Source organism: Tiliqua scincoides, chromosome 10, assembly GCF_035046505.1.
Source record: "Tiliqua scincoides isolate rTilSci1 chromosome 10, rTilSci1.hap2, whole genome shotgun sequence".
Classification (NCBI taxonomy): domain Eukaryota; kingdom Metazoa; phylum Chordata; class Lepidosauria; order Squamata; family Scincidae; genus Tiliqua; species Tiliqua scincoides.
In genome coordinates, this window is record NC_089830.1 from 19,346,870 (window position 1) to 19,374,038 (window position 27,169).

Below are 27,169 nucleotides of genomic sequence, written 5' to 3' on the forward strand. Positions count from 1 at the left end.
ATGGGTCACAAGCCAATTTCAGATGGGTCCCCATTCATTTCAATGTGCATTTTATTTTTAATATATTGCATTTGATACAGGGCCCAATCCTATCCTATCCAACATTCCAGTGCCGGTGCAGCAGTCATGCAAATGGGGCATGTACTGTACCCAGTAGTGAGGCAGTCATGGAGGCTTCCTCAAGGAACAATCATTTCCTTACCACGGGGCAGCATTGCAGCTGCATCGGCACTGGAAAGTTGGATAGGACTGGGCCCACAGTCATGGTATGTGAATGCATTTGGGGAAATGTTACAGATCTGTGCTTTTATAGGCTACTCTGTATATAGGCTTTTAACAACGATCGTCAATGGGGCTTACTCCCAATAAGTGTGGATAGGATTGCAGCTTTTGGGACGTTTGGGGGATATTTTTTTTAAACAGATCAGCAACTGCTTGGGAGGGTTCTTCTTTATTTTAAATAAATATTTAAACTTACACTTATTGCAAACTTTTCATTTACTTACTCGATTGATTGATTGATTTCATATGGCGGATGTTTAAAATTTTCCTGCTTGATGATGTCACTTCCGGACACGACACCACTTCCAGTGGGTCCAGACAGACTGTCATTCTAAAAAGTGGGTCCCAGTGCTAACAAGTTTGAGAACCACTGATCTAAACCATCAAGGGTTGGAGGATAATAATAATAATAATAATAATACAAGTATTTATATATCGCCTTTCTTGGTCTTTATTCAAGACTTTATTCAAGGCGGTTTACATAGGCAGGCTAATTTAAATCCCCGTAGGGATTTTTACAATTGAAAGAAGGCTCTATCTTTCAAGAGCCACAACAATTCAGATGTTTCGTTCTGATCTGGCCTCCATCCTGGCCTCCATCCTCCATCCTCCCACGCTCAGATTGGGACAGGATGCCAGATTTTTGAATAAGTACAACTACCAACTATCTATCAAAGACTAGATAAAAGTTCCCAGAATGTGCTTTATGTGGCCCAATGAGAAGCAATCCTATGCATATCTACTCAGAAGCTCCATTAAATTCAGTGGGACGTACTCCCAGGAAAGTGTGTATAGGATAGGATTGCAGCCCTCCTCATTCATCTGGTTAGATTTGAAGAGTTACGAATTATTTTGAAAGTCGGAATCATTGTGTGATCTATTAGAATAAGCAATTTAACTGGTGAAAATAGTAGTATTTTTCAGCTACTACAGCTACTAATGTTTGGATTTGTATATTTTGTCATGGTTTAGATGAGTGAAGGATATGGGTTGTTCTTTTCTTTTTTTATTAGACCAAACTTTTAAAGTCATGTATGGAAAGTATGTAGAATGCCAAACGGAAATGTTCAAAAAGTAATTTTTTTAAAAAATGTGGGATTGCATTTTGTTTCAGTAGACAGAGAGAGGAAGGAGTCAGCAAGACTCACACGCCACCTCTTTGAGGATTGCAGTGCCTAAGGGCCTTTCTGAACTGTTCGGTTTTTGATACCATAAACATCTTTCCTCCTCATTTCATGTGCAGAGTTCACGCACCTTCCCTCACGACTATTCAGGATTCCTGTTGTGAGGACACCTTTTCTGAGCACTCAGAGAGCATCACATAATCAAACTTATACCTGTTTAACAGTACAATCTTAGGAAGTTAAGGCTGAAATCCTAAACGCTTAACGGCGGGTTGGGAATAAGCCCCAGTGAACTCAGTGGGCCTTCTAAGAACACTCATCAGAATGGGCTGTGCAGGTCACGGCTTCCCCGGAATCTTGGAAATCCTAGTTTGGGGAAAGTCCCGAGAACTCTGCCTAAGTCAGCTTCCTACACCAGAACTACAGTTCTCAAGGGTCTGAGAAGAGGAAATAACTGGTTTAAGAGCCAAGCCAGACACGTGCAAGAGGCGTCTTCTTCCTTGAAAACAACAGCACTGGGATGACCCAGATCAAGACTGGGTCACACAGGGAGTAGGCGGCCCATTACCTCCCTGAATGCCATTTTTATGCTGTTTCCCACAGCGTGGCCCATGAGTTGCCTCTGGAAACCTGACAAGCAGGAGAGAAAGGCAGGCTTCTTTCCCATCACAGCTCCCTTGCCACTGGTCTTCAGTGGCACACACTGCCATCAAATTATAGAGGAAGAACGCAGCCATCATCTAGCCCAGTATCCTGCGTCCATCAGTGGCCAGCCTGATGCTTATTGGAAAGCCACGAGCAGGGCATCAAAGCAATGCACACTGCTGCTTCCGAGCAACTATGGTAGTATTCAGCGGCATCGCTAAGGGGTGCAAGCTGCACCAGGTGACATGTGCAGGGGGAATGACAGCACGACTGGTCAAAAAAATTTTAAATCTTGGTATTTTAGAATAATACCATCATGTTATATACCATTTGATGCGTAATTTTAAGCTGAATGCAATGAAACAAACCGTGTTGAAATATCTCGATTCTACCAAAAGTTATAGCCAAAAAACCAGCAGGGTGGGGTGATGGTACGTCACCATGCCCACCGTCCGGGGTGTTGCCTCATCCACTGCATGGGTCCATCATGGGGAAGATGCCAGGGTGGTGTAGTGGTTTGGGAGGTGGACTTAGACCTGGATGATCCAGGTTCAAATCTCCCCTCAGCCACAAAGCTTCCTGGGTGACCTTGGGCCAGTCACTTTCTCTCAGCCTCACCTACCTCACAGGGTTGTTGTGAGGACAAGAAGGAGGGGAGGAGCAGCTGTGTAAACCGCCCTGAGCTCTTTGGAGGAGGGGCAGTATAAAAATGTGAATAAATAAATAAAATAAAAAATGCACTGGCCTCCTGCACAGGGCGGTGCAAACCCTAGTGATGCCAACGAGCAGCATACTGTAACATGGAGGTTCTTTCCAGTCTAAGGCATGTGAGGCAGCACATTTTCCAAATGTAAACAGGCCTGGGTCTAGTAGTGCCTGGATGGGAAAACAATCTAAGGTTGCAATCCTATTCACACTTTCCTTGGAGTAAGAGCCACTGACTATAATGGGACTTCTGAGTAGGCATGCACTGGACTGGGCCTCTAAGTGCCCCACAATGTTATTGTACACAATTTAAAATCAACTTCATCACTTGCAGCACATGAAACGGCCAGTTATACACTACGTGGTACCATCATGTTCACACACATGCATTTTTTTAGCCTTAATATTTCTCAGTTGCTTTTCCACCCTATCCTGGGCCCTCAAAGTGACTCACAATTAAAACAACAGCAAACAGTACAGTAGAAAAGCAGTATCAATAAAACAAACTGCAGGGGCGGGCAACAGTATGCAGACCATTTATTTGTGCTGCACGACACAGCTCACCCCCCCACCCCCAAAAACCCTGAATTTCTGGTGATGAAGAACAAAAATTGGAGCTTGACGAACAGAACCTTCAGCTATTCACACTGACATTTGCTTTAAAAGCATCTCTGAAATTGCTTCCAAAGTCAAAGGGCAGGATCAGAAACCAGAAAATAGAGACTGTCCCTGGTAGGTAAGAACAGCTGGAGCATAGGATTCAGAATATTTATACACTGCTATTCAATTAAGGGCACATTCCTAACCCCTTATGTCAGTGCTTTCCAGCACTGACATCAGGGCAATGCAGCTCTGAGGTAAAGGAACAAACATTCCCTTACTTTGAGGAGGCCTCCGTGAGTGACACCCAACTGCAGGATGCAGCACATGTCCCATTGGCACCACTATGCCAGTGCTGGAAAGCACTAACATAAAGGGTTAGGATTGTGCCCTAAAAGTAGTTTGCAAAGCACTTCACATAGCAAACAAAATGGTTCCCTGTCCCCACAGAGCTTACAATCTGAAAAACTTATTTGTTGCTCAAGTAGTGTTTAAGAACGTCCGGTGACTATACAAAGCTAGAAAGGATATGAGAAGGGCTCCCTAAGCTTCTCCCCACCCTCTTGTCTAATCGGTCTGAGTTGGGATGACGCAGTGATAACCACATACCTGAGACAAAAAGGGGCATCAAAGAACAGAGGATGAAGGAACGGAAACCTGTAGCCATTTCGCCTCATATTAGGATGCTTTCCAAGATATAGCTGGATCTGGTGGTGTCTTCTCCAGAACAAGGAGCCATTCCATGCTCTCTGAGCTCAGCGGCAACTTTAGCACTGCTGAAAGCTGGTAAATAGCTGGCAAACTTCAAGTCTTTCTGCTGCCTGGGCCCTGCCTCCACAACCAGCCACACTGCTTGGGAGGGCGTGGCCACGAGTAGTTTACCTGAACCTATTATTGAACCTTCTTTCATCCGGTGTTCTCTCAACAGCTTGTGTAATTGACTTAGACAGAAGAAGCTGCTGGAGATGGAGCTTCAGCATTGGCACAATCAGCAAGTTGGAGGCAAGCTGAGTTGGTGTAGTTGAGGGAGAGTATAGCTCTGGGATTTTCCAATAGCAGGAGTGCTCAGGTGCTACCTTTGAAATTTTTTTTTGAAAGTACCTTAGCCAAGAAACAGTGGTTCTCAAACTTTTTAGCATCAGGACCCACTTTTTAGAATGGAAATCTATCAGGACCCACTGGAAGTGATGTCATTAACTGGGAAGTGATGTCATGACCGGAAGGGACATAATTTATGCTTCAAACCTAAGCTGTGATCAGCCAAAGGTCCCATTAGACAGCACACTCGTGCTGTTATTTTGTATAGCTTGGAATTCAAACATTCCAGCTTGGAAGTCAAAGCAGAAGGCAGACTTGGATCCTTCTCCAACCACACAGCCTTCCCCCCTTTCCAGTCTCCCACCTTCCTACCTATTCGGGACAAAGCACCATGCCTCTCTCCCACTGGGAGACTGCCCTGCCCAGCAGCTCTGTACCCTATATTTTCAACTCTCTCAGCGGCTGAGCTAGGTGCTATGAGACCCACCTGAAATTGGCTCACGACCCACCTAGTGGGTCCTGACTTCCAGTTTGAAAAACACTTGCCAAGAAGAAACATCAGGCTCAGCAGAAGGCAAATTGAGAAATTTACTAGGCTCATCTGCTAGCGTCTCCAAACCAGGGGTCTCCAAACAACGACCCAAGGGTCTCATCTGTCCTGCCACAAGATTTTATCCAGCCCGCAGCAACTTAAAATATTTTTCCCCAACCACCTTGTTGGGCAGTTAACACTGGAAGTTCTGTGTGCCTCACACCTTTCCATATGGCCAGAGGGGTATCAGTCTGGCTAACCCTCATTTTTAGTCAACTGGATCAGGGGTGTCCAAAGTTTTTGGCAGGAGGGCCACATCATCTCTCTGACATAGTGTCGGGGGCCGGGGAAAAAAAGAATTAATTTACATTTAAATTTTGAATAAATTTACATAAGTTTTCATAAATGAATATATTAAAGATGAACTTCTATGAATGAATGAAGGTCTTGCAATAGCTCAAGGCCTATAAAAGGCCTTGCACAAAGCACAGCTGGCCTTTCCTTTGCTGCCGCTACTGCACTATAGACATGAAACAGCAAGCAGTGGAGGGAGCCCTCATCCCACAGCTCACGCAAGAGGTCAAACAGTCACCCTCATGCTGAGAGCAGTTGCGTCACGCCAGTGCGTGCTTCAACAAATCTCCGGAGGGCCAGAGGCTCATTGGAGACTGGGGGCTCTCTGAGGGCCGCACTGAGAGGCTTCGAGGGCTGCAAGTGGCCTCAGGGCCGGGGTTTGAGCACCCCTGAACTGGACCATACGCTTTAGGACTCTCAAACCGTAATTATTCAATCTTAACCTCACCCCTGCTGAAAATAAATTGGGCTGCCAGATGTTGACTTTTCAACAATGTAAAACAATCAGTGAGGAAACGGCGCCATCTTTGAACATGCATAAACAGGTCATAACAAACCAGGTTTCCGCACAGATCAGTGTGCCATGAGCTGCTCACTCACACCTTATATAACCAGCTCATGTCAAGCCCTGCTTCTTACATCAACTCTGTAACTATAATCTTTGAACAAATCCTAATCATTAGAATTTGGAATTGTCTTTTAAAATTCTTATGATTTAGAATTTTAGAATATAGAATTCTAGAATATAGAATTTAGAATTCAGAACTAACAATCTTTTCATTGTTCAGTTGTGTTCCTCATTTAAATTTCTTTCATTTATAAAACTGCTCTTTTTTCAGCCCATGAAAAATGTGTAAAATATATGATGTGGTCTTCATACTGCAAAGTTTTGAGGCCCCTGCTCTAGACCAGTGTTTCTCAAACTGTGGGTTGGGACCCACTAGGTGGGTCGTGAGCCAATTTTAGATGGTTGCGTAGCGCCTATCTAATGGCCCAATCCTATCCAACATTCCAGCACCATTGCTGCTGTAATGCAGCTCCAAGGTAAGGGAACAAATGTGACTATCCCTCCACCACAGGATTCAGCGCATGCCCCATTGGCACGGCTGCACACTGGCACTGGAAAATGGGTAGGATTGAACCCTAAGCCATTGAAAATAAAGAGTTGCAAATTCAGGGTAAAGAGCAGATGGTCTGGTATAGGAGGAGGTCCATCATATAGGGATGATGTAATGAGCTCTCACACCTGGTGATGCAGACCCTAGCGAGGACTCTGATGGGAAAACATTAAGGGCCCAATCCTATTCAACTTTCCAGCCTTGATGCAACCTCAATGAAAACTCAAGATAAGCAAACAAACATTCCCTTAGCTTGAGGAGGCCTCCATGATTGTCCATGCACAGCTGGATGCAGTACATGCCCCATTGTCACAGCTACATTGTTACCAAAAGGGCTGTTTTGTTTAGGGAATTATTACACTGCCCTTATGGAACATTAGGATCGTAGGCTGGATAACAAGATGGCGTAATGCAGAGAAATTCCCTTTTGCTTAAAGAGGTGACTGGGAGAAAGATAACTTTTAATAAAAGATTATAGTTTTATTACAAAAGCACAAAGGTAAACTTAATGCACATGGAGAAATGATAAGTGTATGTTTCTTGGCCCTAATGCTTGAATTCAATGTACCTAGCTTTCATGGTGATTGTGTGTGAGGAGTATTTGGTGCATCTGAGGAAATCAGAACTGGAAGGGGGGTTGTAGGGAAGGATTTTAGGAGGTCCTGCTCTGCCAACCCCAGCTGCTAACTAAAGATGGGGAGGAAGGGAAAGAGTTCCAGGCACAAGATAGTTACCTGTCCTGTAGAGCAGTTGTGGGAGGGGGGAGAGTCCTGTGAAGAGGACCCTCTGACACAACACAGATGTGTTGGTCCTTGGAGAGAGAGTGCATGTGAGAGGAAGCCCTCACTTAAAAGGGGTTGGGAGACAGTGCTGAGCTGGATGGTAGCTTGATTACTACCACACAGCAGGGTGCTTGGAGTACGTAAAACATTGAAAGAGAATCAGGATGTCAGTTATCAGCAGAATTCAATGGGGTCTATGGCTGGCTTCCTAGATGGGGGAACTTAAACAAAGCAACACAAGAAGGCAGTTCAAGTTTGCATACAGTACTTAAACAGTGATTGGGTTAAAATACAATGAATACCATAATGTAGGAGACATTTAAACAGTGATTTAAGACACCAGACTTCCTCCCATAATGTGTGACTATGGGGGTGGTGGTTGTGTAACCATGAGCCTGTGGCTTGATCAGAGTTCTGGAAAGGTGGCCTGTGTGCTGGGAGAACAGTTTAGCCTGCATGATATTTTAGTCCATAGTAACATAACCAGCTATAGAAAGAAAATCACAACTAAAAGGCAAAAGGGGATTTTCACGTAACACCATCTGTGCTGGAAATTTGGATAGGATATGGTGGTAAGACAGTGGTTCTCAAATTATTAGCTGTGGTTTCCCCAGGGAGCCTCAGAAAATAGCCAGGGGAGCCGCAGAATCATTGTGATAAACCTACCGCACTATAAACCGTATAGCACGTATAAACCGTATAAACCTTGGGTCCCTCTAGGGAGAAGGGCGGGATAAAAATAAAGTTTTATTATTATTATTTTATTATTAGCAGTGATTGCCAAACTGTGGGTTTATAATTCTTAACAATCCTAGGCTGCAATCCTACCCACGCTTACCCAGGGGTAAGCCCCATTGATTATCATTGTTAAAAGAAAATACATAGTAACTTGTTCAATGTACAGGTCTGTAACGTTTCCCCAAATGCAGTGTCATATAATGATAGTATCAAGTCAAATATATTAAAAATAAAATATTGAAATGAAGGGGGACCCACCTGAAATTGGCTCACAACCCACCTAGTGGGTCCTGACCTACACTTTGAGAAACACTTCTCCACTGTATCTGGTCACCCTGAACTGTGAGCAATTGGTCCAAGTGGCTTACAGCCAGCCCTGCCCAGGAGATCAAGGGGTTCACCTGCTATGGGGGGAAAAAAGTACCCACTGTATTAAACCCATTTCTGCCCAGCCCACAGGTATACACATTTGATCCCTGTTGCGTATACGCAACATTGTGCAGCAAGGGCTGAAGAGGCAAGCTGAAGCCACAAACAAGCACCCTTCTGCTTGCTTCTCCCATCTCCTCTCCAAACACATGCAGCTCAGGTGTCTGGATGCGCTTCTGGGGACGCGCTTTGATTGGCTGGAACATAAAGCTTGCAAAGAGGAAGTAGTTTTCCCTCTGGTCGGGCAGGCTGTGTGTCGCGCATGCGCAGGAACGGCAGGGGAGCAGGGCTGCGCTGGGAGGCTCCCGCTGCGTCACAGAGCCCGGCCGGCCAGCCAGTGCGCTTGCGCGGGCTGGAAGATGAAGGTGGCGGTGGCGGGCTGCTGCCATGGCGCGCTGGACAAGATGTACGAGACCCTCCGGCTACTGGAGCAGCGCCACGGCCACGCGCTCCCCGACCTGCTGCTCTGCGCCGGGGACTTCCAGGCCGTACGCAACGCCGCGGACCTGCGCTGCATGGCCGTGCCCGCCAAGTACCGCCTCCTGGGGGGCTTCGCGCGGTGAGAGCGCTGGGGGAAGGAGGGCAAGAGTGCCCCCAAGCATGTGCAGAGTGCAGATTTTCCTTACAGCCCTTCTACCCCTACTACTGAGAGAGAGAGTGAGTGCTGGGGGAAAAGGGAAGACAAGAGTGCCCCCGTGCATGTGCTGAGTGCAGATTTTTCTTTCACAGTCCTTTCACCCCCACTACTGAGAGAGAGAGAGAGAGAGATTGTGCTGGGAGAAAGGGAAGAGTGCTGCTGAGCATGTGCAGAGTGCAGATTTTCCTTACAGCCCTTCCACCCCCACTACTGAGAGAGAAAGAGAGAGTGTGCTGGGGGGAAAGGGAAGAGTGTCTCCGAGCATGTGCAGGTGCAGATATTTTTCCTTACAGCTCTTCCACCCCCACTACTGAGAGAGAGAGTGCGTGTGCGCGCTGGGAGAAAGGGATGAGTGCACCCGAGCATGTGCAGAGTGCAGATTTTCCTTACAGCCCTCCCACCCCCACTGCTTACTTCTGAGTGGTCAAGATCAGTGATGGGTCCCAGTCTGATACTTTATTGATTGATTGGGGGTTGTGGCATGAAAAAGGTTGAAAACTACTTTACAGAATGTGGGTGCCTTTTTGGACAGGTTTAAGTCCTGACACTGCTCATTTTAAAACACCTCTAATCTCAAAGCTTGACTCTCTGTAGCTACTCAGTGCAGAAGGGAATGCTTTGAAAAGTCTTGGGTTAAAAGTGGTGCATGAAAGCATGAAATAAACTAAATTTGGTGCTCAGATTTTGGATGATTTTGGTCTCTTTTCTGCATTCCCCCTGTGCACACAGTTGGGCACACAGTTGGGCACATAAATGCATGATGCTGTGTAACGGGGCGGGCAAACTTTCAACTTCAGGTATCCTGGACCTTTAACAATTGTGTAGGAGTGTTAAATTTAATTGTGTAGGAGAGAGAATTTCAGCTTCTCTCAGATGTCAAGCTACACCTGCTGAAATTCTCTCTCCTACGCAATTGTTAAAAGGTCCAGGATCCCTAAATTTGAAAGTTTGCCCGCCCCTGCTGTATGAAGGGATACTGTATCCCTTAGGTTTATCAATGGGGGGGAGGGGGGTGGCTCACCCTGAACATGAGTTGTGAATAAGCACAAAGATGCTGGACCTTGAATGCCTGCATCTAAGATCTGGACTTTTAATGTTTTTCTAGGTATTATTCTGGAGAGAAAAAGGCTCCAGTCCTCACCATCTTTATTGGGGGCAATCATGAAGCTTCCAACCACTTACAGGAGCTCCCTTATGGTGGATGGGTGGCACCCAACATCTATTACCTTGGTATGAAATTTTACTTCTTTCTTGGGCGCATGGCTTCTAGTGCTGGGGTGGAGGGTATGTGGCTTGGTGTGAAAAGAGAAACGAGAACTAGGTCAGAGGCAAAGAGTTTGAACAGCTGCCAGGTCTTAGCTTTGAATCTTGAGGCACATGGTCTTTTGGTCCCAGTCTCTTCCTATCCCCTGATTTCCAATATGGGGAGAATTCAGTGGTGTCCTCATAAGGATTGTGGTGAAGCTCTTTAAACCTGGGAAAACAGACTAAGCATTTTTGAAACTGAGGCTGCTTCCCATTTGCCTGACTAGGGAAAAGGCATGTAGTTATTATAAGATGTGTGTAATGGTCAAAACCTAGAAAAAAGCACCTGAGGGAGGCATGATTGAGATGTACAAAATTATATAGGGGATGGATAAGTGGATACAGGGATGTTCATTTCCTTCTTGCACAACACCAGAATCAGGGGACATCCACTAAAATTGAGCATTGGGAGAGTTAGGACCAACAAAGAAAATATTTCTTTACCCCATGTGTAATCAATCTGTGGAACTCCTTGCCATAGGATGTAGTGATGGTGTCTGGCCTAGATGCCTTTAAAAGGGGATTGGACAGATTTCTGGAGGAAAAGTCCATCACAGGCTATGGGCCATTATGGTACTACCTGGTTTTTGAAGTAGGCTATAACCCAGCGATTTTCAACCTTTTTCATCTCGTGGCACACTGACAAGGCACTAAAATTGTCAAGGCACATCATCGGGTTTTTTACAGTTGACAAGGCACACCATGCTGCCAGTGGGGCGACTCACATCCCCATTGGCCCTACTAATAAATTATCTTCCCCCAAATTCCTGTGGCACACCAGTGTGCCGCGGCACAGTGGTTGAAAATGGCTGCTATAACCGAATGCCAGATGCAAGGGAGTGGCAACAGAATGCAGGACTCGTGTGTGCTCCTTGCAGCATCTAGTGGGCCACTGTGAGATACAGGAAACTGCACTGGATGGGCTTTTGGCCTGATCCAGCAGGGCTTCTCTTATGTTCTCTTATGGAGTGTCTGCCTCTGGCCTTGTACAATCAGATTGGAAGAACTGCTGTTTGTGCGCATGTGGCCTAAAAGACCTTCACTATCATGTATGTGTTCCAAGATGCATACTTCCTGTTAAGAAGGTCAGTTTCCATGGGGCCTATTTGAAGGTGCACATGCCTGATCTCGTCTGATCTCGGAAGCTAAGCAGGGTCAGGCCTGGTTAGTACTTGGATGGGAGACGACCTGGGAATACCGGGTGTTGTAGGCTTATACCATAATCTTTCGAGACTGAAGGTTGCCAACCTTATGAGAAAAGGTTACGGCGTTTGGGCCTCTTCAGCCTAGAAAAGTGACGCTTGAGGGGGGACATGATTGAGAAATACAAAATTATGCAGGGGATGGACAGAGTGGATAGGGAGATACTCTTTACACTCTCACATAACACCAACACCAGGGGACATCTGCTAAAATTGAGTGTTGGGAGAGTTAGAACAGACAAGAGAAAATATTTCTTTACTCAGCGTGTGGTCGGTCTGTGGAACTCCTTGCCACAGGATGTGGTGATGTCGTCTAGCCTGGACGCCTTTAAAAGGGGATTGGACAAGTTTCTGGAGGAAAAATCCATGACGGGGTACAAGCCATGATGTGTATGCGCAACCTCCTGATTTTAGAAATGGGTTATGTCAGAATGCCAGATGCAAGAGAGGGCACCAGGATGAGGTCTCTTGTTATCTGGTGTGCTCCCTGGGGCATTTGGTGGGCCGCTGTGAGATACAGGAAGCTGGACTAGATGGGCCTATGGCCTGATCCAGTGGGGCTGTTCTTATGTTCTTAACCATATGAAGGGGTGTGTAATGCAACCTGCGATGAAAAGCCATTGTCCCTGGGTGAACATCTGAGAGGTTAGATCTCATCTACCTGCTGTCATGGGCTCCTGATCTCTCTCTTGCTGAGTTGCAAAAGGGAAGGCGATGGAGTAATCAAGTCTCATGCACGTCCCGCTGAATTCTGTCTTGCTTATCATACTGAGCCAAGTGCACGTTGGGATCATATTCTCTCTATTCCTAGTTCCAAAAGATTGATAGCCCTCAGAAGCTAGGAGACATCCTACCCTTGTGATTAATGCCTTTCCTTTTCCCCTGTTTCAGGTTATGCTGGAGTAGTGAAGTATCGTGGGGTCAGGATTGGCGGGCTGTCTGGTATTTTCAAATCTCACGATTACAGAAAAGGTACTTTTCACCGGGCAACACTGTGGGCTGCTAAATTCAGAGAGCCAGCATGGTGTAGTGGTTTGAGAATTGGACATAGGACCTGAAAGAACCAGGTTCAAATCCCTGCTCAGCAGTGAAGCTTCCTGGGTGAGCTGGGGCCATTTGCTGTGTCTCAGCTTCACCTATAGGGTTGTTGTGAGGGCAGAAGGAGGGGAGGAACCTTGTACACTGCCTTGAGCTCCTTGGATTAAGGGCAGTATGAAAACATGAAAAATATATTCAGCAAAGGGGGTGGGTTAGATCCCAAGCTCACCCAAGCACTGAACACACGTGTCTGTGCTTGTCACCTAACTTTCTCTTAACTTCTTCCAGGCCACTTTGAGTGTCCGCCGTACAACCAGCAAACGTTAAGAAGCGTTTACCATGTCAGGAGCGTCGAAGTCTTCAAGCTCAAACAAGTTAGTGCAAAATAACTTTTCCACCACATAAGACAGGATCCGGTTCCTGTGTCCTGCTCTGTATTTGAATCCACTGCAAAAGCCCTCTGGAAGATGGTGTCACCAATCTAGTATGGGGGATTTATGCACACCAGTTGCCTTCTTCTTGCAGTGCTTGTTGGGGTCCCACTAAACTGGCTAGAGGGGTGTGTGTGTGTGTGTGTGTGTGTGTGTGTGTGTGTATGTTTTAAGGGCTTCTATATGGCTTTGTGCTCACACCCTTCTTAAGAACCACCTCTTCCCCTATGACCCTACTTAGAGTTCTGTTCCTGGGCCCTGCCAACAGTGCCAACTGCTGCCCGAGGTATAACACGCAGCATCAAGAGACAGAACTTGCTGGACTGCAGCACCTAGACCAGCGATTTTCAACCATTGTTCTGCAGCACATTGGTGTGCCGTGACTGTCCCACAGGTGTGCTGTGGGAGATTCAGTGAGTGTCATATATTGGTAGGGCCATTGGATGTGAGTCCCCAGCAGCAGCACGGTGTGCCTTGACAACTTTTGCCCTTCACAGTGTGCCTTGATATGAAAAAAGATTACAAATCATTAACCTAGATTGTGGAACGCCTTTTCCAAAGAGACCTGTGCGTTTACATGGTTGTTGACTTTCCTATGTGCAGTCAAGTCTCCGTGCTTTAAGAAAACTTTTGGGCTTGTCCAGCATCACCTCTGGTGACGGAATGAAATATTTTGTGGTTGTGGTATTCCATCTCGCTTCCTTGGGCATAGAATAGCAAGTTGTGTGTCTGATTTGTGTTCCTTTCTTCTTGGCTTATCAGCTAAAGCAGCCGATGGATGTCTTTATGTCCCATGACTGGCCTCGAAGCATATATCACTACGGCAACAAGCAATCGCTCTTGAAAAGGAAAGCCTTTTTCCGCCAAGAGGTGGAAAGCAACACTTTAGGAAGCCCAGCCGCTTCGGAGCTTCTGCAGCACCTGAAACCCAAGTACTGGTTCTCTGCACACCTTCATGTGAAGTTTGCGGCTTTGATGCAACACCAGGTAAGAAAAGCAAAGTGTTTTTGCTTTGTGTCTATGAAGAGGGCTGCCAATGTGCATACTATGACTTAAGAATTTAAGGCTCTGAAAACCTCAGACTGTTTTTTCAGAAAGCTGGTTTCCCCTTTTGTATCGTTCAGCAAAATGGTCAAAGTATAAGCCATCCTGCTGCTTGCATCTAATTTTTGCATTAAAACCTTTATCATTCCAATAAATAGATCAAAACAAAGAAATGCATGCATGCCACCCCTCTTTTCAACTGATTAAGGGCACAATCCTTACCCCTTATGTCAGTGCTTTCCAGCGCTGACATAAGGGCAGTGCCACTCCAAGGTAAGAGAGCAAACATTCCCTTACCTTGAGGAGGCCTCTGTGAGTGACACCCAACTGCAGGATGCAGCACTTGTCCCACTGGCACAGCTATGTCATTGCTGGAAAGCACTGACATAAGGGGTTAGGACAGCCATTCTCAACCGTTTGCATTTCACGGCACAGTGACAAGGCACGAAAACGGTCAAGGCAGACCATCAGGGTGTGATAGTGACAAGACACGGCATGCTCCCAGTGGGGGGCTCATATCCCCCATTGCCCATACTAATAAATAACCTTCCCCTAAGCTCCTAGGGCACACCTGTGGACCACTCATGGCACACCAGCGTGCCACAGCACAGTGGTTGAAAATGGTTGGGTTAGGATTGCAGCCTAAGCAAGATATGTAAGAGGTTACACGCAACCTTTGAAACAGACACAAACTGTTTTACATCTTCTGTCTCAAGAGAAGGCTGAGTTCCATTTTCCAAACTGATCTTATTCGTTCCTGTTAAAAGTGAAGCATTTCCCATGTAACTGTTTTGACTACATGTCACTTCCGATAGGGGGCGGACTTTCCAGCATTCTGTAAACGTTTTTAACTTTCTTCACCCCTTCCCCTTCTCAAAATCTGATTAGACGTGTGAATTTAACTATATAGGAAATGGTGATAATGAAATTAAAACACATAATATTGCTTTCTGCGCTTCTCTTTGAAGTAAAAAAAACCCCGAAACCCTGAAATCCACAGAAAAAAATAACAGTTTGCTTTAGAAACACCCTTGACAAAATGTACTTTAAATGTACCTTGTCCATTTCTTCAAATTGTTGCTATATGAACCCCTGTTGCCTGGACAAAGGGGCATCTTTTAAAGTGGTGCTGCTCTTACATTTAACAGGGGGAGAGCAGCCATCCCTCTTCACCCCACCATTGTGTCTATTCAAGTTGCTGCTGGTGTCTCTTCTGCATCTTTTTTAAGACTAAACCCTCTAGGGGCGTGGAACTATTTGATTTATTTTATTGTATAAACGCTTTGTTTTACATATGCTTTCAGATTGCAGGAACTCAGTTCCTTGCAGTGCATTTAGCAGCTATCTGATTTTTGAATAGCTTCAGGGCTTGAGGCAATTAGTTGGAAAGCAGTATATAAATCTTTTTGTTGGAAAGCAGTATAGAAATATTCCTAATAAGTTATACTAATTTGTAAGCTGGACTTCAGCCTTCAAGGATTTCTATTGACTGTCATGGGGAATGATGGTTTCTCTAAAGCCCCAAATGATTCATTTATGGACTGTTTTTCAATCTGGTTTAAATCGGTGGTCTCTAAACTGGAAACTGCTATGTGCTAAAAACAGCCTCCCCGGCACAACCAGAGCCTCTCATCTTCACAACTGATCTCTCCCAAACCTCACACCAGTCAGCCACATCTGCCCCAAAATCCAGACACAAAGCTGGGGCAACAGTGCGTAGTAATGGCAGGGCTGGTGCGAGGTTTGGGGGAGATTGGGTGCAAAGATGAGAGGCCCCCACGGAGCTATAAGTGTGTGTGGGGGGGTTGCATGGGTGCCAGATCCGTAGTTTGGAGAGTCCTGACTCTTCAGCCTAGGAAGGCAGTTCATCTAAGAGAAGGAAACTCTGACCTCAAACCTCCACTGCCTTGTGGCTATATCCAGTTGTGGAAAAGGCTTCAGGAGTCAACCTTGAGGCAAAATCAGGAGCCGGAGTCCCTGAGGCAGTCCGCGGCTGTACACAGTCACGCTCTGGCAACTCCTGCGACGCCGCTGGAACCAACCGTATTGGCTTCTGCCTTTCCATTGGACTATTCCAGCAACGTAGAGAGGGGGGATTTGCTGCATGGGTAACAGCCTATCCTTCATACCTTCTTTACCCAGGCTTCGCGCACTGAAGAGGACACTCCAACTTCGGTTTAAATGCTTTCAGAAAAGATCATTCATGAATGTTCACCATTATCACCAGTCGGCATTTGTTGTTTAGTGTGCAGTTTTCTCATGTCTTTTCTTTCTAGGCCAATGGGAGTGGGCAGGAACCAAAAGCAACAAAATTCCTAGCCCTGGATAAATGTCTGCCACACAGAGATTTCCTCCAGGTAAACTTATTTTGAGTGTTCTGTGTTTTACTATAGTATGCCGAAGTGGTAGAGTGCCTGCTTTCCATGCAGAAGGTCCCAAGTTTGATCCCTGGAATCTCCAGGTAGAGCTGGGAATGCTGGAGAGCCACTCCCAAGTCCATGCGTAGGCCATAGTGACTTCAACGGAGGTACTGGTTATATTAACAGTGTGAAGACCACGTGTTCAGAGCAGGAGAGTTATTCCGTGATGGAACTTGATGTGTACACAGGGTCCTTGGTGGTCTCCTTTTCAAGCATTGCTCAGACTTGGATTGCTCTGCTTCAGCAAGGTAGCTGCATCCTGTGTCTTCAGACCATGACCCGGAATGTGGTTGCTATCAGACAAAAGTATAGTGGGTCCTTGGTGTCTGTGGGGGATCTGTTCCAGGACCCCCCACAGATACTGATTTCGGTGGGTAATGAAATCTGCCTGGAGGGCCTTAGAGGACCTCCAGCTGCGAACTTGGCGCCCGTGGATACTGAAATCTGCAGATATTGAGCCCATGGATAAATGAGGCCTCACCTGTTGGCAGCCTTCAGTCTCGAAAGACTCTGGTATCGCGCTCTGAATGGTGGTTCTGGAACAGCGTCTAGTGTGGCTGAAAAGGCCAATTTGGGAGTGACAATCCTTTCCACACTGGGAGCAAGTGCAGTCTGTCCCTGGTCTGTCTCCCAGGCTATGGGCCTTCCTTCTTTGCCTCAATCTGTTGGCCAAGTGTCTCTTCAAACTGGGAAAGGCCATGCTGCACAGCCTGCCTCCAAGCGGGCTGCTCAGATGCCAGGGTTTCCCACCTGTTGAGGTCCACTCCTAAGGCCTTCAGATCCCTCTTGTATTGTCCTTGTATTGCAGCTGTGGTCTACCTATAGGGCACTTTCCCTACTATACAGTATATCCTTGTGTCTATAACATGCATGTATTAATTATCATATGTTTCTGTATCTGAGGTCCTGCTGTAGGCCCTCAGTCCCCCTCCTGTCTGCCCCAGGTAGAGGTTTAGCTAGTGGGTACAAGACAGGAGACCTTTTTGGTTGTTGCACCCACACTACAATGCCTTTCTTAGATGTGATCCTGTTGTGTTATGTCTTCCAGTGCTGGGGAAGGCCTTGCTCTTGAAAGAGTCCTTTGGGAGAATTTTACAGAAGTATAGTTACAAGTTTCCAATCCTGGTTGGCAGTGTTGTCCATTAAATCAACCTGGTCAATCAGTTCTTAAATTGATCAAACACATCCTTTACAACCAAGTTTCAGACACAGTGCTTGCTTCCCAGTTCTTGCCCAAGGAAATGGAGAAATGCAAGCTGTGCATGAGCCCTACCAGTGACATCTGCGGTGAAAGATGTTCACAGCCGCATTCTTCCTGTTAACAAGACTGAGATCTTTCTGTTTGTTTTCTAAGATCATAGACATCGAGCACGATCCCAGCGCTCCTGACTGCCTGGAATACGACGCTGAATGGATCGCAGTCCTGAAAGCTACGAACAGTCTCGTTAACGTGTCACCGAACTTCTGGAACATGCCTGAAAACAATGGACTCCATGCAAAGTATGTGGAATGAAGGACTCTCTCCATTTTTTGCTGTGCACTCAAGGGCCGAATCCTTATTCAGCTAAGAAATGGTGCAGCTGCATGCTGGCATTCTAGAATCCAGGCATGTGGTAGGCTTGGCTACATAGACATGTGAACTGGCCCAAATTTCCTATTCCAGGGGTACTCAGACTGGTGGGTTGCGACCCACCAGCTTGTTTACCCCAGTACCTTTAAGGCAGGGGTATCCAAAGTTTTTGGCAGGAGGGCCACATCATCTCTCTGACACTGTGTTGGGGGCCGGGGGAAAAAAAGAATAAATTTACATTTAAAATTTGAATAAATTTACATAAGTTTACATAAATGAATATATTAAAGATGAACTTATATGAATGAATGAAGGTCTTGAAATATCTCAAGGCCTATAAAAGGCCTTGCACAAAGCAAGGCCAGCCTTTCCTTTGCTGCCACTACTGCATCACAGACGTGAAACAGCAAGCTGTGGAGGAAGCCCTCCTCCCACAGCTCACGCAAGAGCTCAAACAGTCGCCCTCACACTGAGAGCAGTTACATTGGGCCAATGTGGGCTCCAGCAAATCTCTGGAGGGCCAGAGGCTCATTGGAGACTGGGAGCTCCCTGAGGGCCGCAGTGAGAGGCCTCGAGGGCCGCATGTGGCCCCAGGGCCGGGGTTTGGGCACCACTGCTTTAAGGGGAGGGGACGAGGGCAACAAAGCGATCATCAGGATTGCATCACTAACAGGAGTGTAGAGGGGGTGCTTATATTCATGGAGGTCTGCTGCAAGCTGCAGGTGGTGCAGGGAGCCCTACGTAGCCCTCCACTGGGCTCCCCTGAGGCTTAGAACAGAGCAACTAGGAAGTACTTTGCGATCGCTCTGTTTGAACATTCTGAACCTTGGGGGAGCCCTAGAGGGGCTTCCTGCTCCTCTTGCAGCAGCTCTTCATGAGTATAAGCACCCCCTTACATCCCCGTTAGCAATGTGATCCTGCGTATCACTTTGCTGGCCTTGCCCCCTCCACCTTAAAGACTTACCGTGAGAGTAAAACTCCCAAGAAGTTTGAGAACCACTATTGTATTCAATTACAATGTCCTCTGAGTGTGTCTGTACACCTTTTCCTGCACTCCTGCTCTGCTGGTATGGGTTGGAGAGATACGTTGGAGAGCTCAGAGGGGAGGTGGTGGACAAATTGGTGAATAGTGAATAGATACTTATATCCAGATGGGGCCAGGTAGTTCTTCCTATGATGAAAATGGTTTATGGTACCTGCTTAGAGGCCCTTAGTCTCTTGCTGGTGGCAGAAGGTCCTTTCAGTTGTTTCCGAATGGAGTTGGGGAAGCAAGTGTTATGTGGCTGCTTTTTGTCAGGGCGATGGCTGGGGGCCAGGGTAGTGGTGGCTCCTTTGATGCTCTGAATGGGAGAAGAAACAGTGAAGGTAGCCCAGGAGGAACATTAAAAAAAGAATAAGAACATAAGAACAGCCCCACTGGATCAGGCCATAGGCCCATCTAGTCCAGCTTCCTGTATCTCACAGCGGCCCACCAAATGCCCCGGGGAGCACACCAGATAACATCCTGGTGCCCTCCCTTGCATCTGACATAGCCCATTTCTAAAATCAGGAGATTGCACATGCACATCATGGCTTGTAATCCGTAATGGATTTTTCCTCCAGAAACTTTTCCAATCCCCTTTTAAATGCTTCCAGGCCAGACACCATCACCACATCCTGTGGCAAGAATGTGGGCTGGTGATTGCTCAAAAAAACACCATTTAACACAGAATTGTTCAACTTTTGTTAGAATATTTTGATTTTTAATTTTGATGTAGTGGTAGTAGTACGCCATTCTGTTGAATAATATATTACAATGCATTAGGCCAGTAGTTCTCAAACTTTCTAGCAGCAGGACCCACTTTTTAGAATGACCATCTGTTGTGGCCCACCAGAAGTGATTCCATTAACCTGGAGTGATGTCATGGCCAGAAGTGACATCAACCAGGAAAACTTTTCTCGCATGACAGAATCAAATCAAGTAAATAAATTAAAAGTTTCAGTAAGTTTAAAATGTATTTAAAATAAAGAACCCTGCTAATCTTAACAAGCAGTAGCAGATCTGTTTTTTAAAAAAAAAAAATTCTCAAACATCCCTAAGGCTGCAATTCTATCCACACTTACCCAGGAGTAAGCCCCATTGACTATCACTTTTAAAAGCATATAGTGATGATTCCCAAACTTTTTAGCACTGTTCCCACTCTTTAAAATGACACTCTGTTGGGACCCACCTAGGTTTACCAGACTTCTTAAAAAATGAGATCTAGAAAGTAATGTTTTATTTATTTAAAAGTAATGTTGACCAGAAAAAAGATCTTCAGACATTTTATCTCCCGATATTTACACATGCTTTCAGACTGTAGGAGCTCAAGCTCCTTGCAGGATAGTTAGCAGCTATCTGATTTTTTGAATAGCTTCAGGGCTGGAGGCAATTAGTTATCTGAACTTTCCGTCACCCTTGGGCAATCCACCAAAAATCATATCACGACTCACCAGTGGGTCTTGGCCCACAGTTTGGGAACCACTGGGTGACCTGTTAAAAGTATAAGTAAAAAGTAAGATTTCCCCAAATGCAGTCACATACCATGTCTAATATATTTAAAATAAAATACACATTGAAATTAATGGGAACCTACCTGAAATTGGCTTGCAATTGGCTAGTGGGTTCCGACCCACAGTTTAAGAAACAGTGCATTAGGCAATAGGCTAGATAAAAACCACAAAATTTAAGATACTTTAAAAGGTAGTGATAACACCCAAAAAAGCCAACCAAAAACTAAGATTATCATTGAAATCAGAACCCCTGAACTGTATAAGAAACATTAAAATTCAAAATTTGTTCAACATGAACAATTTTTTTTACACAGTATAATGGCTGGAGAGCTTAGCTCTGCTCATCTTATATTTATTTATATTTTAAGCAAGTTCCAGGCTTGATAGGCCTGAAGCAAAGGGTTAAAGATAAATGTTAGAGCATATGGGTTTGAGCAAAAGATATTAAGTCCTCTCTGGAAGCACAGCAGTTCTGTAACACTCTTTAGATAAGGTGCGGAGAAGGGACAATTTCAGTCTAATGGGCCTCCTTGTCTTTGACCTCTTGTAGATGGGACTACAGTGTTACAGAAGATGACATCAAGGAAGTTTTGGAAGAGGCAAACCAGGACCTTCAGATCCCACACAACTTCAGTGCCACTGTTGCTCGTTATGATGCTGAGAAATCCCAGCAAGAGTTGCAACCAGTTCATAGGATCAACCCTCAGACCACTGAGTTCTGTGCCCGGTTTGGTCTTGTGGACATCAATGATCGTATCCAACAGTTGAAGGAGGAGCTGTCCAAGCACAAGGACGAGGAAGAGGACGAGGTAGACAGTACCGGGTCAGCTGAAGAACCCAGTGACTACAGTACAGATGTTTCTGGGTTGTCCTCTTCTGTCAACCCAGATGAAATAATACTGGATGACAGCAGCAGTGATGAAGATCTGGATTCCCATTCAGAGGATCCGTCATCTGACCACCCTTCCAGCATTTCCACAGCTTTTTCCGACGCCAGGATCATGCCAGATTCCATGACTGTGTCTCCCAGCGAGACGGCGGATCTTGCCAACGAAGATGAACTGGAGAAACTGAGCGATGGAAATCAGACAGACAAGCAAAGCCTGGTCGAGAAGTCTTTGAAGCGGATAAGTGGCAAAAATGAAGATGGAGATACCGGCACCAAGCGGATTAAAAGGCGGAACCAGGCCATCTATGCTTCCAAGGATGATGATGATGATGATGATGTGGAATAAGGAACCCCTTTTCAAATCGCTTTAACTGCTCGTTCCTTTTGGCATTTGCTGATTCTTGCAGTTGCAATATTTTAATTACCCCAAACAAGCTTTCGTTTTTAAAATAATAATGTTTACAGTATCACAAATATTTTAAAGAGACAGATTTTCTAGATTGAAGTATAGATTTTCTTTAATCGTACTCGAAACGCAGAACGTGTTGTGTTTTGCGGTGACTTACCAGCCAAGACAAAAGAATATTCACATTTTAGTAAAAGGTTTGGAAAAGGGTCTTTTTGAATTTGGAGGAGTTGGATTCAGGTTGATTCAACTCTGTTGGCACTTGTGTTCCTCACCCAGCCCACTACATGTCAAGCAAGTCTCACATTGGGTTGACTGTACTTCTGCAAGTCAACCCAATGCAGGACCTGTCTGATGTCTCGCTTCTTGCCTTACCCTTTCCAGAGGTGGTGACTCTTGTGATGTGCCTGTGATGTTGCGATATTCCATGTTGACCTTTGAAGCTGTCTGATATGGGATGTACCATCTATTGCTACGTGGAGGGGCCCATTCAACAGGACACCCGCCGTGTGAAATTGAGAAAATGAAATCATCTCATGATGAATTCAACATGTCAGAAGACAAACCAGGATGTGGGTTTTGTTTAATGCCCCAGATATTCCCCAAATAAATTCCTCTTTTACAAAACAACCTCCACTTGGGTTCTGAATTGGCCGTTCATGCTGTACAGAAGGAAAAACCGTACGTCTGTCTGCACCAAATTGTGCCGTATTGGTGTACCTCCGACATACTACTAGTTGGAGTTGTGGGAGAAGGAATTTAAATCATCAGCCGAAGAAAAATAGTTCTGGTGCAAAGAGTGGAGCAGCCATTTTCAACTTTTTTATATCGGGGCACACTGACAAGGCGCTGAAACTTTCAGGGCACACCATCAGTTTGTTTTGACAACTGCCTGGCCCCACTGGTGGGGGGTGGGATTACACACCACCCATGGCCCTACTTATAAATTGATCTCCCCCAAACCCCTGTGGAGCGTTCACGGCATACCAATGGGCCACGGCACATTGGTTGAAAATGGCTGCAGTAGACAGTAAAAATGTTATATTAAAAACAGAAAAGGAGGGGGAAGGATGAAGACCCAGAGTTTTATTAGTCAGGCAGCGCGATCCTGTCTGGGCTGCCTGTGCCGCAATATAGCAGCACTGAAATGGCCGCTGCTGTATCCCACGTGGGCAGAGAGGCTGCCAGAGGTCTCCTTTGGGTAAGGGAACTTTGTGCAGCTGCTATGGGTCTACTTAGATCTATACCGGCTTAGTGGCTAGCTCAGAACCAAGGAGACCCATGTAGGGCTGCAAAGTGCCGAATGGGTGATAGGATCTGACAACAGCCTCTGCTGCTGTCCCTGCCTCCTTTCTGGCCCTGAACCCCCACCCCTCCCGGGCCACTCTTTCCCTACAGTTTCACCCCCCTGCCTTTCCACATGCTCTGGAATGCCTCCTTGCTACCAGGGGTGGCAGTTATCCCATCTGGTGGCCGCTCTCCAGTGCCCACTGCTCCTGGCCTCAGCGCTGGTGCCAACAACTGCTGGGCCCGGCACAAAGTGCTTTATGGCACTTTCACAACAGCTGTCACCATGACAGCGTGCGCAAGAGTAGCACTGCAAGGATCAGGCCCTTATTCTCTCCAACTCCATCAGTTGCAAGGATCACTGCAAGGATCAGGCCCTTATTCTCTCTAACTCCATCAGTGAGGACAGGGCTTTTCAACCTTTTTTTTTTTTGCAAGTATCGCTTTTCTAAGTCGAGCCTTCTGAGAGTGCCACCACTGTTCTATGAGCCAGTAGTAGCCCACAGTTATCCCTGCAGCAAGGAAGAGGGTTCTTGCTGCCTACATTATGTTTTTAATCTCCACTCTGCCCCCTCCATGTCCAGACCTTGTTTGAAGAACTTGGCAACTTCACAACTATATCTTATCCACTGGTGCACCACTTTCCCAGGAGGCAAACGCCACTGAAGCATCATCAGTGTCCCTTCACCACCGAGGTATCAACACCATGTCAACCAGTACTACATGCAGTGGCTGCAATATACTGAGCTGGTATGGTAATGATGTCTGGGTCCAAAACCCATATTCTGGTTTGCCATTGAAGCCCAAGCTTGAGGACTACTTCCAAGATCACAGCATTTACTAGCTATGTACCGGTGTATTACGCATACCCCTGTCATGTGTCATATTGTGATTTAACATTTTGAAGGATCATTGTTTTTTTTTGGGGGGGGCACAATAGGCTGTGGGGCTTTGCAGTGTGTGCATGCTCTTGATTGCAGAAAGATTTGTGTGGTTCTCGAAATGCTGAGTAACAATGTGAACATTGATGAAACAGGTAGCTGCTTCTTGGTCCTTCTACATCAGTACAGTTGGTATAGATTGGCAGTAGGTTTTCAGGGTTTCAGACAGGAATATTTTCTCCCTAAGCACCTGGGACGAGCAGTGCGCAGGACTGGTTCTCTACTACTGAGCGATATGTTTTTCACAACATGTAAAGAGGCCTTCTGTCCTTCTTCTAAGTCAGGGGTCTCTAAACTTTTTGGCCAGAGGGCCACATCAAATATCTGGCATGGTTTTGAGGGCCAGAAAAAAATTTAAATATAACATTTAAATAAATAAATAAGAGATGGAACTTAGATGAGTGAATAAATGAGCTCATTCGTTCAACCTCTCTGGCTACCCTCCAGACACAATCAGTTCTGGTCATGTTCAGTTGAGTGGGCCAGAGGCTTTCAGGGGACAAGAGGTTGGCCGCGGGCCAGGTTGAGGCTTACTGTGGGCCGCATCTGGCCCCCAGGCCGGGGTTTAGAGACTTCTGCTCTAAGTGGAAAATACATTGTTTTAAAATCACAGATCTCTTGTATGTAGTGGGGTGGGGGGAAACCAATTGTCCTGTTTCACCCCAAGGTATAATGTCATTTCCAGTGACTGCCCATATCTGTGTGCATGTGTGAGAGTGATTGTCAGCCCCTTTAAGGTCGGGAACAATTTTGTTTGCTATGTAAACTACTCTGGGAATTTTAAATTTATTTTTTTTGGCTGAAAAGCAGTGCAAAAATATACTAAGTACACCTGGCTTAATTGTCACAGTGTAAACCTGTTTTCTGTCTGAGAACTTCCTTGATGGGGCTGCGAATCTAGTATGGAGAATTAATCATTTAAACTTGTGCACAGTTTGTAATGATGAGGGCCAGCAGAGGGCACCCGTAACATAGAGAAGCAGTTTCTGAGCCTTGGTCTTTCCTAAAGGATATCCTTAATACTCAAGAAGACAAAACAGGCCAGCCTCTCTGCAAAGGAAAAAAGGGGCACATATTTGATGTCAGAAATAGTACTATTATTAACACAGTTCCGTAGGAAAAAACAGGGGTGCTGGGTGTATGTGCTGCTGAAAGGGGGGGCATGTGTGATAATTGCCTGGGCTCTACTTACCTTGAAAGTATGGTCAAGGTTTGCATATTTTCTCTTCTGGCATTTGCAACTAATTAGTTTCTAGGTGAGAACAAAGTGCTCACTTTGTTAACTTGTTGATAGCTACACCACTGGCAATGTCTAGGCAGTGGGTGCTCGGGGGCCCTCAGTGCAAGGCTAGCCTCAGGACCAGCGACAACTTGGTGCCGAAAATATTCACACACTATGCTTGCACAAGAAAATGGTAAAAAGTAAAAGCACTTTGAATCAGAGAACCAGGTGATTATTCACTCAGGCAGGATGTAGCAAAGGTAAGTCGAGATGCAGATGACATCTTGGCTGTTTTGAACCAAATTTTAAAGATTCATTGAGTTATTTCAAAAGGGGTGTTGTCTGCTCCTGTGGCGATAGGTGGAAAGCCACAGGAGTTCACCCTGAAAGGAAAAGCGTCAGTGGCGTAGCTAAGGGGTCAGGGGTGGTACATTGCACTGGGTGCCACGTCTTGAGGGGGTGTCTTAAAGGCCTGCGAAAGACGCTTCTGGTTTTTGCCAAAAGTGCCTTACGGAGGCCTCTAAGACACCCCCTGAAGGCACCCAGTGTATGGGGGAAAGTTAAAATTTTGGGGGGTGTGTGAGACGGGGGTGCAAAAAATTTTTACACCTTAGCTGTGCTGCTGGAAAGCATTCCTTGGAAGAAAGCCCCATAGTATTCAATGGAGCCTACATCTGAGTCTATTTTAGATGCTCAGATTACAGGACTTATCCAAGGAGGAAAGCTGGGTGGAGAAGCCAGCACAATGAAATGTCATCTCTTCTGGTGCAGGGGCGGGAGAAGAAGCCAGCAAGCCAGTTTGGATGGCAGCAGTTCAGAAATCCCAGGGGCCACTAATTAATTAGTGGGCGGAATTCTAATCCGCAATTAAAGTGTAAGTGATTTATCGCTCATCTGGTTCCTCTTTGCTAGAAGTCCTCCTGCAAATCTGAACATGCCCAGTTGGTTTTGGGGCACACTCCAGCAAATCAAAGTGATGTATCTTGTTCCGAACCCAAACACAGTTTTCATTTTACATCTTTTCCACTAATGAGTTTGTATCAGGACAATCACATCAGCGACCTGGCGAGGAGCTTTGGTTAATCGTTTCTCCACAGGTTAGGTGTGTTCCTCAACGCAGCCTTCCCCAGTAGTTCTTCACACAAATGCACAGAAGGGAGAGGCCAGCCAGGGTGTTGACCTAGGAAAGCATGGGTAGAAGAAGGAGACAGTATTTCTGCCTATAAAATGGGAGGCAGGTGATGCTGGAAAATGTGGACATGGTCCAGCTGTTGCAGAGGGCAGACGGCAAAGACCTCCAAGCGTGCACAGACTGTACTTAGTTATTCCATTCTTCCCACAAGGAGCTCAAGATGACCTACATAGTTTCTCCCACCTCTTCCTTCCCTCTCCATTCTTGCTTTCCAGTTAAAATCAGTGGTGTAGCTAATGAAAGTGTAGCCAAAGGTGTCACTTTGCAGCTCAACTGCATAATGGTTGGCAACCTTCAGTCTGGAAAGACTATGGTATAAGCCTACAGCACCCAGTATTCCCTGGCGGTCTCCCATCCAAGTCCTAACCAGGCCTGACCTTGCTTAGCTTCCGAGATCAGATGAGATCAGGCATGTGCAAGGTAACAGTTGCAGAGATCAGCTGATAGTGGTACTGGAGTGGAGAGCCCAATTATCAGGAGCAGGGTCTAGGAGAGGGGAGGTAAAGGGGGTAATTTGTACCTGGGCCAGGGTCAAAAGGGGGGCCCAGGAGCCAAAGGAGGGGGCCCCAGGAATTTCCTGCGTTCTGACATTTTCCTCTCTGCTGGGGACACTGCTGATGCCAAATGGGTAGACTCCAAAGACTTTTCCAGCTGTCTCTACCCTCTGCTCACCCTTCTTCACCCCTCCCTGCCCCTATTCTGCCCG

The 27,169-nt window shown here is 46.0% G+C and overlaps 1 protein-coding gene across 1 annotated transcript; it reads left to right on the plus strand.

Annotated features, from left to right (window-relative positions):
• The first annotated feature begins 8,702 nt into the window (after positions 1-8,702).
• Positions 8,703-22,451, plus strand: DBR1 (debranching RNA lariats 1). Its single transcript, XM_066638672.1, has 8 exons — positions 8,703-8,906; positions 10,090-10,214; positions 12,383-12,463; positions 12,818-12,903; positions 13,723-13,947; positions 16,281-16,361; positions 17,779-17,924; positions 21,077-22,451. Exons 1-8 carry the CDS (start codon positions 8,707-8,709, stop codon positions 21,759-21,761), a joined length of 1,629 nt encoding a protein of 542 aa, XP_066494769.1. The 5' UTR covers positions 8,703-8,706; the 3' UTR covers positions 21,762-22,451.
• The last annotated feature ends 4,718 nt before the right edge of the window (positions 22,452-27,169 follow it).